The 14174-nt window shown below is 54.8% G+C and overlaps 5 protein-coding genes across 5 annotated transcripts; 3 read left to right on the top strand and 2 right to left on the bottom strand.

The window, feature by feature from the left end:
• Window positions 1-47: 47 nt before the first annotated feature.
• K452DRAFT_232243 (uncharacterized protein) lies at window positions 48-3085 on the bottom strand (the record flags this gene model as incomplete). The annotated part of the gene is made up of 2 exons (XM_033537215.1): window positions 48-1599; window positions 1686-3085. The coding sequence occupies 2 exons, from the start codon at window positions 3083-3085 to the stop codon at window positions 48-50; spliced, it is 2952 nt and encodes a 983-aa protein (XP_033395433.1).
• A 4651-nt stretch (window positions 3086-7736) lies between these two features.
• K452DRAFT_289706 (uncharacterized protein) lies at window positions 7737-8166 on the top strand. Its single transcript, XM_033540878.1, has one exon. It carries the CDS (start codon window positions 7810-7812, stop codon window positions 7990-7992), a length of 183 nt encoding a protein of 60 aa, XP_033395432.1. The 5' UTR covers window positions 7737-7809; the 3' UTR covers window positions 7993-8166.
• Window positions 8167-8546: 380 nt separating this feature from the next.
• On the bottom strand, window positions 8547-10979 carry K452DRAFT_275197 (uncharacterized protein; the record flags this gene model as incomplete). Its single annotated transcript, XM_033539225.1, has 7 exons — window positions 9813-10979; window positions 9537-9763; window positions 9296-9482; window positions 9189-9243; window positions 9096-9138; window positions 8814-9041; window positions 8547-8657 (listed from the first exon to the last, which is right to left on the bottom strand). Coding segments are annotated over exons 1-7 (1941 nt in total), but the record flags the coding sequence as incomplete, so codon positions are not given.
• A 1009-nt stretch (window positions 10980-11988) lies between these two features.
• On the top strand, window positions 11989-12886 carry K452DRAFT_64563 (uncharacterized protein). The gene is made up of 4 exons (XM_033546966.1): window positions 11989-12513; window positions 12570-12615; window positions 12702-12746; window positions 12825-12886. The coding sequence occupies exons 1-2, from the start codon at window positions 12200-12202 to the stop codon at window positions 12613-12615; spliced, it is 360 nt and encodes a 119-aa protein (XP_033395430.1). The 5' UTR covers window positions 11989-12199; the 3' UTR covers window positions 12702-12746; window positions 12825-12886.
• On the top strand, window positions 12600-14086 carry K452DRAFT_310617 (uncharacterized protein; the record flags this gene model as incomplete). Its single annotated transcript, XM_033543351.1, has 4 exons — window positions 12600-12746; window positions 12774-13041; window positions 13100-13706; window positions 13732-14086. 4 exons carry the CDS (start codon window positions 12600-12602, stop codon window positions 14084-14086), a joined length of 1377 nt encoding a protein of 458 aa, XP_033395429.1.
• Between the last annotated feature and the right edge of the window lie 88 nt (window positions 14087-14174).

Below are 14174 nucleotides of genomic sequence, written 5' to 3'. Positions count from 1 at the left end.
CAGCCCTACCGTCGCACCGGCCAATCGCATTCGTGAACAACTCATCGCTACACTGCAAACGCCCTGACGCCCTCCACCAGCCCGTCGCTCAGCTTGCTTACAATTGCCCAATCACCCATCTCCATCCGCACCTCGTCCAGCGCAGGGATCCGCCCCTTGTCGTTGGCGTCGCTCCAGATGCATACGGCTCTGCCATCCATGCCCCCGTCGCCCTCCCACTTCACCTCCACCTCCCACGGCCTCTCCCAATCCCTGCTCCACAGCCTGATTTCCGTCGTTCCGTCCTCGCCGACGTGCGGGAATTGCCGCGACGTCGACGCGCCGCGCACGCTAAAGTCCTTGATCGGCGCGTCGAAGAAGAGACGGCAGCTGCGCGTGTCGCGCCCGGATATCTCAAACGTTGCTCTTGCATGCGTGTCGTTTCTCGTTGCGTTGAGCGTAATCCAGCTGTCCAGGTAGCCGCGCTCGTCCGGCGGGAGCGCGGAATCATCGCGCGGGACAACTGCTGGCGCAAGTCCCCGCCATGCGCATTTGGTCAACCCGGCTCTGGAAGCCATATCGGGCTCGCCGCATTTGATCTCCTGGTTTGCAGCTGACGGCAGCTGCGAGACAATGTTCTGGACATAGCCGTCCAAGCCGGTCAGGCTGACCTCATTAAGCCCCGTGTCCAGGTCTACGCGCTGGATGAAGTACACCTTGAGTTTGTTGTTCGGAGAGAAAGGGAAGGCGACAAGATTATAAATAAGCGTGCCAACACAAATCATAAACAAGAAAGTGGGAATCTGTAGGGAAAAGCGGTGCAAAAATGGAACCATGGGCAGGAGCAGCAGCACCGTGAAGACTGCTATCATTATGTAAACGAGGATAGCGGAGCTGCCGTCCGCTAGCGTCTGGTGCAAGGCGCTGGTAATTATGAGCCCGATCTGACCGATCAGAATTATGTTAATCGGAGCGACCAGAAGGAATTGAAGCAGCCATGTCCAACTCGGCAAATAGCCAGACCAGGGCTGTTCTTTGTCATAAGGCCGGGGAGGAGCAGGAGGGCCGGAGGCATTGCGGCCGCCTACCGAAAGAGCAGAATGAGCATCCATTGAGGTGCGGCGACTGCCATAGCGAGCAAATGTCGTGGGTCGGTCGCTACGAAGGAGTGAGGTAGTCTCGGTAACCGAGTCATCGTCATTGGCACGGATTTCGTCGCGCAGCTTGGGCAGAGGCTCGGAGGACAAGTTCACTCCCGTAACTGCCGTCAGAGGACGGCTGGATGTTGGCGTCATTGACCGGCGGAGACTGGCAGGCGTGCGAGTGCCTGAGTACTGCGAGTCGATGAACTGCTGGACAAATACCTGCTTCTTGGGCAGAGCGAACAGCTCAACGTAAGAGATCAAGAGGGCGACAAAGATGGCAGCGAAGTAGATAACAAGGAAATAGGTGCCCGCAATTTGGAAGTGGCGTTCTGCGATCGTGCCACCGACAAGGAGGATATAGGCACCGATGTACATCCAGAGGAAGCCGTGAGCGCGGGATAAGGCTGAGGGACGCATCGCATTCCCCCCACGAAGGAAGAACCAAGCAATAGTAATCCAAGCGGTGAGCATCATGCTGGGTAAAGTGTCAGCTGAGAGCATAGCGGGATCGATTGCCCGCTTTGGTTAGAAATCGGAGAAAGAAAATAAAGGCAGACGTACCTCCACACAGCATACTCGCTGCTGTAGACAATGTTAGGGTTGACCTTTGCTACAAGGAAAGCCAAACCGATCACAGCACCAGTCGCCACCACAAAGGCGATAGGGACACGGAAAAAACCGCGCCAACCGTAGAGCTGCACTGCTTCATCATCATCAGGAGAATGAAGGTACTTCTTCCTGGCGAAAAGATACCACTTGTCCGCCTTTACCAGAGCGACGTTGAGCGCTATCAGTATGACAGGGCTGGCCACAAGAAGGGCGACTGACAACGCAAACAGCGTGTGCAGTCGGAAAACAGCAAGGGCACTGCCAAAGAGATCAAAGTATACAGCAGTCGTCCCCTCGCCAGTGTTGTGATCACCGCCTTCAAATTCAGACCCAGTGTAGGACGTGAGTCCCTTCATGGTGTCCAACGCTCCAGAAAGCATATGCCAAAGAGAATCGAGAGAAGTATCTCTAGCGCCATCTTCGACAGTATGGTACTGGGCTCTGGGCTCCATAAACGCCACGTCCAAGCCACGCAAGGCCAGGTCCTCGGTGAAGACGGAATAGTCCGTTCCACTACGAATGACGCCCCGCTTGAAGCCATCAGCGCTGATGGCCGTCCCGAACGGGTGATTGCTCTTCTTGTAGAACCTGGTAACTTCAGTATCGGTGCTCCGGAAAAGCGTGGCTCGGCCGCCCGCGCCAGCACCCTCGAGGTTGAGGAAGGTGTGGGGGAAGCCAGAGAGAGGGTGCTGGGTAAAAGCTTTGGCACCGTTGAGCCAGTCCTCTTCTCCGTTGTTGAGGAGCGCCACAATTCCCCGTCTAGGCCGGTGCCCAGGCGTGGTGAAGTGGGAAATCAGCTGCAGGATGGTGATTACTCCGACGCCGTCGTCCGTGGCTCCATAGCCAGTGGACACGCTGTCGTAATGGGCATTTACGAGTACGCCACCGGTGCTGGAGGAATAGACATCGGAGACATCGTCAGATCCACGGATGTAAACCATGATATTGGTGCCCTCGAAGTAGATACTGGTGGTGGAGCCGCCGGAGAAGGTGACGTTGGAGACCATGTCATTGTAGATCACGACAGGGGCCTCGTCTGCAGTGCCGGAGCTCTCAGTGCCATAGCGCACTCGATTGCGGTCCAGGATGGCTTCGATGCGGCGCAGGAGCCAGTCGCGGACCTCGTCGTTGCGGCGTGAGTTGTAGGGATGAAAGCCATTGGAGATGAACTGCAGGTCGCGCCAGGCCTCTGTGAGATTTACGCCAGCGACGGGATTGTGGTTATCAGGGGCAGAGGGGACAACGAGATGAACAACAAGCAGAGCTGCAGCAAGGGCGATGTAAACGGCGCTTGTGATGATCGTCACCGGAAGCGGGGTGAAGGCAAACGGGTTCCCAAGCCAACGAGCCATGGGCGGCGCAGCAGCAGCAGCAGTAGAAGCAGAAGTCCGTGGCCTGGCTCGAGGAGGATGGAGGCGGAGGGAGGGGGAGCTGTAGGAGCGGATTGCTGAGGTTGGACGGCTGCTCTGGACGACGGGCAGCTGCAACTGTTGCGCGCGCTGCATCTTAGCGCAAACGGTCGCGGTCGTGATGCAAGCACGTGGCGCTCGTAGGCCCGGCTGAGCGTCCAGTAGGATGAGAGAGAGAGAGGAAGAACGGCAGAGCGGCGGCGCGACGTCCAAAAGTTTTGTGCTTCTTCTTCTTCTGAGCCTTCTTCGAATCTTCTTCGAATTCCAGCGCGATGGCTCTGGTGTGAGTCTGTCTCCACGACGACCGCGCCCGATCCCCCGGCGATCCTACGCAACCGCCTCCATTTTCTTTGCGCGACAGCTGGCAGCGACTCCACTATGTAGTACAGTCTCGTGACGCCTCTAACGTCTCGTGTATAAGCTCCATCGCACCATCCACCGCCTGTCTTACAACCCTGCTGTGTAAGGGCTCGCATCCCCATCGTCCGAGATAACGACACTCCAGTCCACAGTCCTTTTTAATCAATATCTCATCACATTCTCATCAAACTGTCGCTCAAAAAACATTTCAAAGCTAACAAACACCCCAAAACTAACGCCTAGCCGGGTATGGCGCGTTTGACAGCAAAGCACAGCACAGCATACTTCTACGGGAACCTTGGCACAGTCACATCACGAGGAGGAAAAAAGTAAGTTCAATGGTTTATATTTAGCAGTATTCTGCTATCGCTACAATCGCACGCCTATCGCACCGCACCGTCGATCAATGGAAATCATTGGTTTTGATCAGTCGTTTCCTGACTGCCAATTACTCCATCACATTTCGACGATTTTGTCAAGGAACCAAAGACCGTCATCTGCAGCCTAAGCGGCAATCGCTGCCTAAGACACAGTCGAAGCCTGGGCATCAACCGCGGCCTAGGTATCCGTCGCAGCCTGAGCCTTAGGCGTAGACTGAACGTCAGCGTCAGTCTTCGCAATCAGAGCTCCGAGTTCAGCGACAGCATCGTCACCCGTCGTAACAGCCCGGCCAGCACGCCTCGCCGCCCAACGAGCCGCAGACCAAGCGTTCAAAGCCGGCAATTCAGCGCCAAACCGCGCCATGTTGCAAGCGAGCCCTGGTATGCGCAGCATACGCTTCACTTCAAGCGCAGCCCTGATCTCAGCATCATTCGCAGCCTCAGTCTCGAATGCGGCCTTCGCCTCAGCGTCAGCCTTGTTGCGCGACCGCATTGCGGGTTTCGCTGCTGTACTGGTAGGCGAATCGAGCTGTAGGCTGTGCCTCACGGCGTCCACAGCGCGCGCAAATTCTCGCTGAGCAAACCGAACGGCTCGGTGCGAGAGAGGCAGCGAGCGCCCCGTGTGAGAGAAGCCGCGAACGCCCCGCCATCACGGCGATGTCGTAGTGCACTACAAGAGATTCCTTATTGCTACTCCCGTCAATAGCATCTCGTCCTACTATATGAGCGACCGTTCCGCATCCATGAAGGAAAACAACGAGTGTGTTTAAGAATTGTGAGGGTTGTAGCTCACAAGCGTGGTGTTTTGCAGGGGTCACCGACTTCCGACCCGTATAACACGCCGGTCGAGATGCGGTACTTATCCTTGGAGGGGTTTCCTTGGTTGTGATACTGAGACGTAAACAGACTTGTCTAGGAGTCGGAGGAAGGCTTGGAGGAGGTATTTAAAGAGTGTTGGGACAGTGATGGCTTGGTTTTACTTGTGCACGGGCGAAGGCTTACTGTGGAGTGGCTGATGTGGTGGATAGGTTCTATAGGCGACGAGCGGCTTCTGCGATGATTCGGCGATACTTAAGGTATGAGAAGACTGTAACGTCCGTCACCGTGAAACGAGATTCACCGGGAAGCGAGATGGTGATACTTGTACAGAGGAGAAGAAGAGACCCAGCTACGATGTATAGAGTCTGTGTGTGCTTTAAGACCTTTACATCCATACCCAAGACTCGGAATATAAGCTAGACAAGGAGTACACTGTAGGGACTGCTTGTATTATCCCCTGTCTCGCTAGACGGGGGATCTCGGTTCTCGGTGACCGACGTTACTTTGCAATAGCGAGGAATAGGCGGGCAAGGGCTTTAAAGTGTAACCACCAAATGGCCTTAGTATGGGTCCATGGTTGAGATAGATTAACGGTCATAGAAGCAAGATACGCTCACGCTCCTTGATATTCTTCGGTGGCGCGAGGTAGTACGGTTTCAGAGTACCGGTGTGTGGTTTGTTTAGATAGGTATACGGCCCCTATGACAGTAAGGGATACTCCTTTAAAAGCCAGCTTATTGCCAAAATACTATCTACTCTTAGAAACAACTACCGTCATCCCTACTCCGATGTCAACCTCTTATGGCAAGGCTGAATAAAATCTTACTATACACATTAGAAGCAGCCTGACTCGAATCGGCATCAACGGGAAAATCCTAGCATAACTAAAAAACTACAAGGAGGATCCGTTCTCGTCTCATCAACTGTCTATAAAACACATAGCCACATTACTCCGTACAGAACCTATGTTGCCCTAAAGTACAGTCCGAACGGACAGAGAGAGACAATCGGGAAATCCGACGACGATGTTACCATGACCGTAAACAAGGGGTCCTGGGTTATTCTGCATGGAACCAAATTGTGGATTTCTTAGTTTTTGATGCAGTCATTAGCGCACAGTGCTAATCATTAACAACGCAGTGTCCTGAGTAACAGCAGTATCATCAGGATGCAGTATCAGGCTATAGAGTGTACGTCTGTGTTTCTACGCACAAGCACTGCAATAACAACTCGTAGAACAAATCCGCCAAGATGTATCTTCTTTGGTAATGGTCCTTTTCCCCCCGTTAGTCGAGTATGGCTTTGCATGTTGCATTAACTCAGCAGATAGCAAAGGCTTTTTTAAAACCGCCAGACAAACATCAATTACATAGATGGTCAGTAGCTACAGCCTGGCACTCGAGCCAGTGGACCGGAAGATGCGGACTAGGGCGCCAATTCGCGAAAGGTTATGCACGACGTGAACGGATGCTACTATGGACAGGATTCTGCTTGAAGAAGGTAAGTTCACTGGTAAAGGATAAGCAATCTCCTATTTCTTAGATACTCAAGCCCCTATTCGAAAAGCTTACACAAATATACGATTTTACCTAAGCATTACTACCACCACAGCTCTCACTACCACCAACTTTGAAGTCACTGAGTCACAAAGAAGAGAAATTCGCAGAATTTAGTATTAGACTAAACTTTTACAGAGCTCAAAGTATCCCGCGTACTAGAAAGCCCATAGTCATTAAATAGGAGTTAGCAGAAAAAGCACAGCAACTATCAGGATCAATATAAATCTGAACAAGTAACAGTCACCTACGCAGCGGGAGAGTCTTATAGTATTGAGAGCAGCTGGAGTCTGTAGAAGCCACCGAATGCACTTCTAGGTAAGAGAGCTCAACCAGTCAGGCTTACAAACAATATTTAGAGATGATGAGCTTCGACATTCTAGGAAAATGATGGTGTTCACTGCAAAGCTGTTAATGGTCACTTACGATCTTTCCACTTTCAAAGTTAACCCGAGCACAGTTCCACCGGCAGCCGGGCAATGCCGATGGCCCATTGCTCAAAGAATGCATCTTCGTAGTCACATCCACATGGTAGGCAGGATGTAGTCCATGCCAGCAGTGAATGACGAAGGCTCGGTATCAGTGGCATTATATATGTCCTGTGACCACTGGTCGCTGCTCATGTGAGAACACACGGAAATTTCACACGCCTACCGCGGAAGAACTTACTGCAAGTATGTTCGCTTTTACTGTACATGGCCTCAGTTTTATCTAAGCAATCTTCAAGACTAGGGTCTCTCTGACTGGCCGCGGCACTATTCAGTGTTATCGGCATTAATATTGAAATCCTGACATCGTGGATGACCTTACAGGCGTTGCCCAGGTAGCTTGAATGCGTTATACACTGAAGTCGATTCAGAAAGACTAGCCGATAGGCGCGCTGAAGAAGGGATATTTCAACAAACAAGCACTGCCCAAAAGCACTCCCAGCATCTTTGCTCAGCCACAGACCGTAAATGAGCTATAAAAACACCAAACGCTCGCTCTGGGCACACAACAACTCTCTCAATTCACCACACCAAAGCACAACCAAAAGGCTTCAATGGCACCACCACGCTCCGCTATCAACAATATCAAAGATGCCAAACACCACCACTCCTGGTAAAGAGTGTCGTACAGTCACACTCGAAGTTGACGTCTAGCATCATCATCATCATCATCAAAGAAGAATAGGCCCACACGCTCGTGCGTTCAGTAATGCAATTACCACAACAACGCAATTTCTTGAACCAACGACTACCGATGTCCCCGCATGCAGGACAGTGCAAGTTGTTTTTGAGTCTGTTTGCCTCAGTAAAGACTGTGAGGGCTGGTAGAGAGAAATAGTTAGCACCGCCGGGCTTCCGTCTATTTATAGGAGCACTTATCATGTTCCCTATGCTAGTCCGGATAGATATAATTGACCGGGTTGAGCAGGTTGAGAGGAACGATACTTTGTCGTCATTGAAGCAAAGGGAGAGTGATTCTCGGATACACAATCCAATACCAAGCATACAAGCCATGCCATGCAATGTAATATGCCTATCTCGACCAATGATATATATAATGCATCATGCATACCCAAAGCCAGCGCGCTATTCCGCATGAACCCGTGCCCAAAAGAAAAGCCAAAAAAGAAAAAAGTCCGTTGCCCGGTGCCACCAACAAACAGCAACCATCAGTGCTCAAAACCCGGCACCCCCAAAAACTCACAGAAACCCGCACACTGACACACTCACACTCCCACAATCACTAAAACCACCCCTCCACGCCCCTCTTCCTATCCTTATCCTTCTCTCTCTGCCGATCTCTCTCCGCCGCCCGATCCCCAACCAACCAGTCAAACCCCCGCCAAGTCGACGTCCCACCGCCACCACCACTGCTGCTCTCGCGATCTCTCCCCGCGCCCCCTCCGGCCCCCCGCTTCTTTAGCTGTCGGAACTGGAACTGGCGCTCGCGGGCCGCGTCCAAGCGCGCCTTGAATCCCGCCGCGCTCGTGCTCGAAAACTGGAACTCCGTCGCCGTCGGCGCCGTCCGAGCACCGTTGCCTGCCGTGTTGCTGACGCTCGTGGGAGGTACTAAGAGCATTGGGGATTCGCCGACTCGCACCTCTGCTTCGCGGAAGCCCAATGTCGGCGGGGGAGGAGGTATTGGGAGGTGAAGCCCGCCGCTGCCATTGTTGGTGTTGCTTCCAACCCCTCCGCCAATCACCGTGTGCGAAGCACCACTGCTATTATTGGGCCCGCCGCGACGGTGGCGTGAGGCGCTGCGCGCGGTACGGAGCGTGCCGTCAGTGCGATGAGAGCGATTTGTTTCGTTAGAACGAACATGGCGCAAGCAATGGCGCACACTTTCAAGGCTGTCCGTCTCCATGACGCGGCCGCTGCGGTTCGGCGGCGGTGTACAATAGCCCGCATCGTACTCGTAGCAGAAGCCCACGAGTCCGCCGTCATTGCTGCGCATGTTTTTGTTGGCGATGCTGCTCCGCACGCGTCGGATCACATGTTCAGCAGGTGCGGCTGTGCCTCGCTCCAAGGCCGCGGCATCACTGCTGTCGGCGCGGCGTCGTGCGATGACATATTTACGGGGCGAGTGGTCGAGAATGTGACCGATCTGTTCGAGCTCTTGGACCTCAGCACGCTTGCGGTCGAGGGATTGTAGGCGAGGCGCAGCAAAGGCGCGGCCCTGGACAGATGTTGATGGACGCCGTGTGAGGTTACGGGAGCGGGAATCAGGATGGTGGCGCTTTTCTTCAATAGCAGCGGCCACTTGGGCCACAGAGTTGGGGACTACGTCGAGAGAATTCTGGGCGATGTGTCAGAATGGGATCATATGGCGCCAGTGGGGTGCCAAGCTCACCATGTGTATCAACACAATTGGTAGCTGCACAGAGACGAGTTTGCTAATGGTAACGTGAGCTGGAGGTCAGATAACGGGGCGGGCTTAGCGTACGTGTGACTGCTGCTCACTATAATGTTGAGAAAATAGCGGACTTCGAAAAATTTCCCTGCAGGTAGTCAGCGCACTGCAAGTTTAAAGGTAAGCCGTCCTAAATGTACCGCATTTTACTGTCGCGTGCCCTCTTGGAAGCTCCAAGTCGCAGGTACGCGTCTCGGTAGAACGAGCGGGAATCCCAGTCCAGCCACCGTTTCCCGGCTTAAGCCAGGTCTTGGTCAGTATAGTGCGTTCGTTGCTGTCAAATATGCGTGCTTGACTGGCTGATTTTTCAAGGGTTGCCGCAGCAGTCTGGGAATCCGATCAGCAAGATGGGACACTAGCAGACGCTAACGGATGACATACATGCTTGTAGCAAAGTATGTCCCGCTCGAGTTGCAGCTCCATCTTGCGTATCGTTTTCCGGCTGTTGTTCGCAATGTGAACGTCCACAAAGATGCTGGTACCGCTCACCCAAACTTGGCGATGCAGGCCTGCCGTGACTTTGACGACCTCAATTCCTGAATCCCTTTGTTTCACAAACTCGTCAGAAGCTGTTAGAGGGCTAGGCAATGACGTGAGAGCTTTCTCCGCTACGAAAAGCTTAGTAAACAATTCAGACGAAATGTGAAGTCAGCTTACGGTCATAGACAGACAACACTGAAACCTCTTGTGATGATCTAACCAGATACTGCACACCCTTGTCCCGAATGAGTAGCGTTACGCAAAGAACATAGCGGATTTGTGCTAATTTGGATTTGAATGGAGGTGGTCCTACGTCGAGCGGTAGACTGAGGCAGAAAGGCATGAGTGTGACCGAGGGATGCAATAGCCAAAAGGCGTCAAGAGCAGATATTTGCTTTGCAGACTCGACCATGTTGTGTGGAGGCGGGTTCTCCGAATCGATAAGTTCCGTCGCCAGGTTCAAGAAAACATCTCTTTTCCCGTTGTACATCTCTTCGATACCGAGTAGGTCCACGGATATCCTTGCAATGGCCAATGCTCGTTTGTGCCTTGTACGTTCGGCATCATCAATGACAATCCGCACATGGCCTTCAAGGCTACCTCCACCAACATACAACGGCGCCGTTAGGTGTGCTTCAGCAGAAACCCGCGGATGTCGATGAGAAGGGAACTCCAACATCTCCATCGAGAGCTCCCTCGTAAATGTCCGTGAAGGCACCCGTCGTACAGAGTCTGAAGTGACAGGATCAAGCCTCACAGCAACCTCTCGCACGGGCGACCTGGATTCGCCCCTGTTAGGTATGGTATATCCAAGGCCCCGCGGCGGTGGTGGCGGCCATGATGGTCCTCTGGGTGGTAATGATATGCCTCTATTTTCCGCATGCTGCGATGACGATCGTGCCGGGACACTTCCGCTCGGTACGCTGTAAATGCTCGAACGATCAGTGCCAGGCGATTTGGCTGGGGAAGAGCGGCCCCGACGCAGGTCGAATTGCTCCTCTGGAGCCGGTGAAGGAGCACATTTCAAAGAAGTCTTCCGAGATAGCGATTCTTTCCTTGTTAAAGAGCCTTTTCGAGAAAGCAAAGACGCCTTCCGGGAAAGGGAGCATTTGCGACGGTGTCCAGCGTCAGAAGGATCGGGTAATGGCTTACGATTCGTGATTTCAAGAAGACTCGGCTCAGTGAGTTCGCGAATGTCAGAAAGAGGACGCGTCGCCGTAGACCAGGGGGGAACGCCCGATGTGGACCATGGAGGAGCCTCGCCCATTTGTCCCTCGATGTTTTGGATCCCAAGGGTCTCTTGAGTATCCGGCGGTGCCTTTCCAATTGAAAACCCCGTCTTCTGTATGAGGCCGAGCGATGAACGGAGCCTGAGCGGTGGAGGGGCGGTCTCTGGAGGGAGCTGAACGTATTCTGCCACATTTAGTGGCTGCGCAACGTGGGATGGCAAACATGCTGTACCATGAGGTTGATGCAGGTGCTGCGTGGGAAGGTCGTAGTCGACGCCTGGAAGGACAGGATGCGATCTCAACTAGGTACATGCACGGTCAGACGCTGCCAGGATAGGCCGTGGGGGCATATGTACTGGATTCATAGAGTGCCCTAAGGTGCGCCTAAAAGGGATGCTCTATAGGTCTGTCGACGATTGGAGGCATTCGGTGAAAGGTTGTGTGCAATTGATGTTGCCGCCACGCTGTGCGTCGGGCTGCGCAGAGATGGAAGTGAGGTTCGTGGGGCATCGTGCCTGCCGTCTTCTACATGCGCGCACACTTTCCATACAAGGACAAGATACGATGGAAAAGTCGCAAGTCGCGTACGATTGAAATTACAGACTGCGAAAAATTGGAGATGCACTACCTACTGGCAGAAGAAAAGAGCTCTTCACTACCTACATACTGCACCAACCCCAGCGCCATGTCCCACAACGCAGTGCAGGCAGCCGTGTCTGTCAAAGATGGGTTGAGATGGGCGAATCTTGGGACAAATCTCATCCGTGCGCCTGCCCGCATTTCGTCCCGCACGCACTGCACATCATCGGCATGCCAGTATAGCGAGGTTCCATCGAAAGGGAGCATCCTAACGAGGGAGACGAAAAAGGGCTGCAAGCGGGCTGGGCTGGATGCAGCGGTCGACGACAGGTGACCACGACGGCCGCTCCGACGTGCAGCCTCGAGCCGCGAGGAGGAATGAGCGGAGCTGGGCTGGCGTCACGGGCGGCCTTGAGGGGGAGGGGCCAGAAGGGGGAGCATCGGCTAACGAGAAGCCGAGGGGGCCTGGGAGGGGGGGGGGAGGAGAAAAGCAGCCCCGCACTCGTCGTCTCGATGGAGATGCGGGCACAGGAAATCTTGTATAGCATGCTTGCCATGTCTTTGATGACAAAGGGCGTTGGCGGGTGTGCAGCTGGAGCTCGTGGTGCGTCGCCCCTCCTTCTCCCCCTCACGTCAGCTGTCGAGTGGAAAGAGAGCCGCGGAGAAAGGGCTTGCGCACGTCTGGCGCCATACCGTGAGCAGCAACGCGGTCCCGAACGAGAGACGCAGTAGTCTTGAGAGTTCGAGGCAGCAGGAATGCTCGCAGAGGTCGGGCCAGCCGGGCGCACTCTGCGTCCCCCAGACCGGCGCCACCAGAAGGAAAAAGTCTGCCCGGCCAGCAGCTCCGATGACGGGCCTTGGCCGCTAAGAAAGTCGCAATCCCTTCCCCCCCGTCCGCTGCTCTTTCGTTTCCATTACCCAACGTCTTACCTCACACCAACCTGCCCGTCCATCCATCGCCAACGCGACTTTATCTTTCCATTATCAACATTATCTACCGCCCCGACACACGCGCACACGTCAAGCGCCCCGGATCGCCCGAAACGGCCCAGTTCGCGCGCTTATCGCACGTAATCCGCGTCCACCCGCACCTGTCACTGGAGGGGTCACTGAGGGGTACCTGCAGATGGGCGATAACACCACCGCGACAAAAGACATGGCTGCCGCAGTAGGCAAGTCGGAGGAGCCGTCGAGGGACGGTTCCGCCAGCTCCATTGCGACCACGCCCGAGCCTGAGGCCGAGTCTTATACCGCGCAGGAACACCCCCAGCAGCAGCAGAAGCGCAAGGGTGGGCGTAAACCTGTGAGCAGTCCTGCCGCCTCTTGCTAGAATTGCACCGTCCGCGCCATGTCTCGCCCTCCACTAACCAAGCGTCGCAAGATCTATGCCACCTCTGAGGAGCGCAAGCAGCGGAACCGGCAGGCCCAGGCCGCCTTCCGCGAGCGCCGCACCGAGTATATCAAGCAATTGGAGAGTACAATCAAGCACCACGAGGAGACGCTGCAAACCCTGCAGCAGAACCATCGCAGTGCTGCCGATGAATGTTTGATGCTGCGCTACAAGAACTCGTTGCTGGAGCGGATCCTGCTGGAGAAAGGTACGCTTCGGCGCCCGTCCCGCAGCCACAACCCCAGACCGCTCTGACGCGTCCCCAGGTATTGATGTGCAGGCGGAGCTTCGTGCGAAGACTGGCAGTCCGCACCTTGGCCCGGCCCGCGTGCCGCCTCCTGGATCCGCGCCTCAACCGCCGCCGATGCAGCGTGCGATCATGAACCGACATCAGCAAGCAAGGCGCTCTTACCAAGGCTTCCCGCAAAAGGTTGAAGGTGTGCTTGGCTCGCCGCTTGCTCAGCCCGATGGTGCTGTTCCAAACCATTCACCACATTCACAGCCTACCCCAGCTTCCCACATATCGTCGCCCTCGACCACGGCGACCAAGTCCCCAAACTTCATCCCCACAATTTCCCCAAACATTGGTCCTGTGTCTCAGTCTCAACAGCAGCCCCCGCTGCGACCGCAGCCCCCGCCGCCTAGATCGCAGTATAATCCCCTCCCGGGGCACCGACACTCGCTCAGCGCGCAGTACCCCTCGACCGGCGGCATGTCAGGCGCATCGGCATCAAGTGCAGCAGGGAACGGTTTGACGGGCACTGCGAATGGTGGAGGACCGTCCTCGTACTACCCGTCGCCGTTCCAAAGCCACATGGATCAGCTCGGCAAGTTGTCCCGTCCCATTTTGCGTGCTCTTATGCATAGAGCTTTGTTCGTCCTAGATTTAATCCGTGAGTACAGAACAGGAGTACGATGCGCAAGCCGACATGATCGACGACCAAGACCCCAGCGAACGCTCCGCCGGCACCGGCCCTTATTCGCAATCCTTTCCGCCGCACATACAACCTCAGACGGCCCCGCACCTGCAGGCCCAGGGCTCGGGGCAATTGGTGCCCCAGCAGTATCAGAACGGGGATTCGCAGTACACCTCGCCCGCCGCGCTGCAGCCAGCAGACGCCCATGGCAACAACGCCATGTACGGCAACCTGAACCACGGCTTCGACCCTTACGACCCGATTCTCGATGCAGATCCGTTTGGCCTGTCAGCCAGCATGCACTTCCCGACGCAGTTCTCGTACCAGGCGAGTTGAGTTGAGAACGGGGGATGATGCGGAGAAGGGGAGCTACTTAGGAAGGGGGACGATTTGACGAGTCACGTTTCCAGTCGAATGTAACATT

The sequence above is a fragment of the Aplosporella prunicola genome, assembly GCF_010093885.1.
Source record: "Aplosporella prunicola CBS 121167 unplaced genomic scaffold K452scaffold_19, whole genome shotgun sequence".
Lineage (NCBI taxonomy): Eukaryota > Fungi > Ascomycota > Dothideomycetes > Botryosphaeriales > Aplosporellaceae > Aplosporella > Aplosporella prunicola.
The sequence above is the reverse complement of the archived record's forward strand: the minus strand, read 5'-3'. Positions and strand labels throughout refer to the sequence as shown.